This window comes from Branchiostoma belcheri, unplaced genomic scaffold (genome assembly GCF_001625305.1).
Source record: "Branchiostoma belcheri isolate BF01 breed outbred unplaced genomic scaffold, Haploidv18h27 scaffold455, whole genome shotgun sequence".
Classification (NCBI taxonomy): domain Eukaryota; kingdom Metazoa; phylum Chordata; class Leptocardii; order Amphioxiformes; family Branchiostomatidae; genus Branchiostoma; species Branchiostoma belcheri.
The window spans coordinates 40,330-44,015 of NW_017804082.1; the positions used below are offsets into that span (position 1 = coordinate 40,330).

General features: G+C 40.9%; 1 protein-coding gene across 1 annotated transcript; it reads right to left on the minus strand.

Annotated features, from left to right (window-relative positions):
• Positions 1–497: 497 nt before the first annotated feature.
• On the minus strand, positions 498–3,156 carry LOC109478874 (protein fem-1 homolog CG6966-like; the record flags this gene model as incomplete). Its single annotated transcript, XM_019780687.1, has 3 exons — positions 498–934; positions 1,933–2,034; positions 2,976–3,156. Coding segments are annotated over 3 exons (470 nt in total), but the record flags the coding sequence as incomplete, so codon positions are not given.
• Positions 3,157–3,686: the final 530 nt, after the last annotated feature.

The following is a 3,686-nucleotide window of genomic DNA, read 5'->3' on the forward strand; positions in this document are numbered from 1 at the left end:
TTCGCCACCAATTACGAATTTCGTTTAAGTCTGAGAGCTGATTACGACTTTACGCTTTGCAGTTAATGTTCTATTACGAATTACGTTGATTTTTGGGGAGGCTGCCTGAGGATTACGAAGACTAAAAAGGCCTGATTACGCCTTGCGAAAAAGGGCATGAAGGCACCCTTTTTCGGAGTATGGCTGCATACATGTTAACAATGTCACCACACAATGGTTACCATGGTAGGCTCTGGGTGGATTTTTTTTATTTGGACATAAATATTCTAACTTCACACTTTTCAACTTTCTAACCTAACAATCTATTCCCAACTACGTTGTAACGTTACATGTGAGATTTTTAAAACAGTCAATGGAGATTAAAGTGAGGCCCTTGTTGAAATCAAAGACCTCCCAAAAGCTTGAAAAAGTTTATCAACTTGAAAAAGTTTCATTAACTTTTATAATCATTCTGCTTGCAAATCAACTGACTAACTGAACTAAACTAACAAGAGTAAAAAAAATAGTCATAAATACCAAACTTAATCTAATCTAATCTAAGTCTTAAATTAAAGTCAGACTCAGACTCTGAGTCTGTTAACTAAGGAGGTCAACAATCTAGGAGCAAGCTCCTTGGTACATACAAAGACAAGCCCACTACTTAGCCACAATTTGTAACCCTGAAGTGACGTTTGTGCATTTCAAACCAAAGTTGAACATCCAAAAAGTTGTGGTCTGTAGAGTTACGTTTGATACACTCGTCCTAAGCTACATTTTCATATCTTGTAACACTTGAGCCGTCAACTTGGCCAGTTGTAGGAAGGGGTTTGATCCATCGTCGGAGTACGCATCGTGCCCACAGCACTTCTTGTGTCCGACAGTCCAGTGTTGTCTCTGACAGTCACTGTTGCGGTACCGGGTCAGCTTGCACTGGGCACACAGCTGCAGGGTGGACCTGGAGAAAAGACCGTAACAGTTAAACTCAAACTGTTGGGTACGTCGATGAAGGTTAGACACCCTGGTAATACGGTACTACTTTCTTTCGACTTCCAAAAATTTGTCTTCACTTTATTTGCATATCAATCAATAGTTTGTGCTTATAAACCTGCATTTCCCCTTTGGTCTCTCAGTCACTGACGAAAGCTAGTGGATACTAGCTGAAACGTCTGACGTTTTCAAAATCATATCCAGTTGCTTGAGTAAGTGCTTTTTGGTGAAACTGTTAAGAGTTAACAGAAAAGAAGTTTTTAAACTGTATTTGTACTTAATCGTAGACAAATACAGAGAAATTGAGATGGACAAGGTGCTATTTGCAACTATATGGTGTGATAAAACCTTGTCGTAGCTATAGCTACCGCATAAAACCACCTAGTGAGCGTTCCCCCTTTTTTTCTGACGATTGAAGGTAGCAGAACAGTTTTCGTCCTATGGGGATTTCTATAGTTAATGACCCCAAGATGACGACGGTAAAAATTATAGTAGGGTGCACTTCACAAATACGAAAATCGAATATGTTTGAGAAGAAGGTACAAACTACAAAATATCTAGAAACCAAAAAATCCTGTAGGCGTATCTGCTCGTAACGTACACTTTGAAATCGCCCTCTACGGAAGTGACCTGAACTGCAGCCGACTCACCCGGAAAGCCAGTTGCGCAATGCTGCGCATTTATACACGAACTGCAAAACCTTCACAATTCGAATCATACAGTCTCAAACCCGGTACATTCCTACACCGCACAGCGCAACTTACATCTGGCTGACGCTCTTATCAGGCTCTCTACCCAGCCTTCAAGAATATTCGCTGTACTTCTTTCTATACCCGCGTCATAGACCCGGGGGTCGCCCATTGATACTGTGTGATGCTACCACAAGTAAACACACACACAAGCAAACACACACAGACACATCGAAAGCTATATCCGCAACCAAAAAAGGGGGGTAACGAAACCTACCTATGGCCCGGTTTGCCACATATAGGGTTGCAGCATCTCAGCAGCCCGGTCTGCAGTGCCTCTTGTATCAGCTTCGTCAGTTCTACGTCCATCTCGCAGTGCCTAGTTTAGTACAGGTGTAGTAGCAGTAGTGTTGGTTTATTAAGGGAAAAACATCACAGCAGAAGTCTGAAATTCAGTAAAAATCATGCTGAAATTCTAGTGTATTTTCTCTAGATGTAAGGAAAAGCCAGCAAACAGTTCGATTTCTACCCTAAAACCACTTGTAAAACGCATTTCAACTATTCAGAATAGAAGTTTGCACAACAAGTCAGAGATTATTTAAAAAAATCCACCACGTTTTCGATTTCGAATTCTAAACATCTCACACACAATTTCCCGTGTCTGACCTTTTGGCGTTCTCTCATTCTGCCCTACCGACCCATGTGCTGGCAACCTACTTTCATTTCAACCCAACTTCCTGTCCCTAGTTTCTATTGGGCTCACATTCTGAGACCTATGACCTCCTGTCATTCTGCCTGTCAATCTTTCCCCACCCACGTGCTGTCAACCTACTTTGACAAAACGGATACACAACCCCACAGCTCCGTCACCTAAGGCCACAGCAAGTAAATTTTATGGATGACATCAGCGCGCGCATTAATTTTCGCCTTGTTTTGGAGAAAAAAAACGAGAAATTTTGTTGCCTTTCGACAATGGTCTGTTGCCTTGCTGGAAGGTGGATGGCAGATAACTATAAGGAGAGGAGGCAAGAAAAGGCTCTGATTTAATGTTTAGTTTCTTACTTTTATGCAGTGATATGTGGTGCTGGCTGTGTATATGTGATGTTCCCACTGAATCAAAACCATTTGTACAATAAATGAGTCAAAATTTCAAAATGTAGGAACCTTGTTTTTTTCGGCCCGCCTTGTCTTTTCGCCCGCTCGCTTTAGATTTGAAGTCTGTTCAGGATGTCATCCATAAAATTTACTTGCTGTGGCCTATAAAAATAAGGCAAACAATACTTTCGTATCTGGAAGAGACAGTCGTTCATTCTCACTTACTCTTGGGCCGTCAAGCCATTGACGTCGGTCAAATCAACTCTTGCTCCGAACTCGATCAGTCGCCGAGCTATGTCGACCTGTTTGGAAGAACAGGCCACCATGAGCGGGGTCCTCTGGAACGCATCCCGTATGTCTAACGTTGCACCGTGATGTACCAGCAACTCCACCACTTCTGTATGTCCTGGGTTGGATTTGTGATGTAAAAAAAATGTCAATTAACGTTATTAGTATATGAATGAATGAAGACCTTTATTGTACGCAAATATCCACTGGGTTCAGTACGGGTCACAGGAAAGACGTCACAGTTTGCAATGAATATATACAATGTACAAGCTAGTGTTAATTCTATGTACTATGGACATGTAGTCTAATAATTACGATAATTTGGCTTCTCTATTCTTAGTAACGATGTAGATACAAGCACAGATGTGTTTTATAATCGAACGTTTGTCTAAAGCCATTAGAAATATGAACTTACATGTATCTGTGTTCTAAGATGTATGAAATGTGGAAACATACATTGCAATAGTTTATAAAGCTCAGCTGTCAACATTCTAATACATATGTAAGCTCCAAACAGATCCCAGGGTCGCACAGTATTAGACCGTGTATGGCCAATGGATACTTTATTTTCAACACTGGTCTTTCCTTGAAGATTAAACGTTATATTCCAATATATGGTATAGTCTTTTGCAATTCAGGTAGGTAATA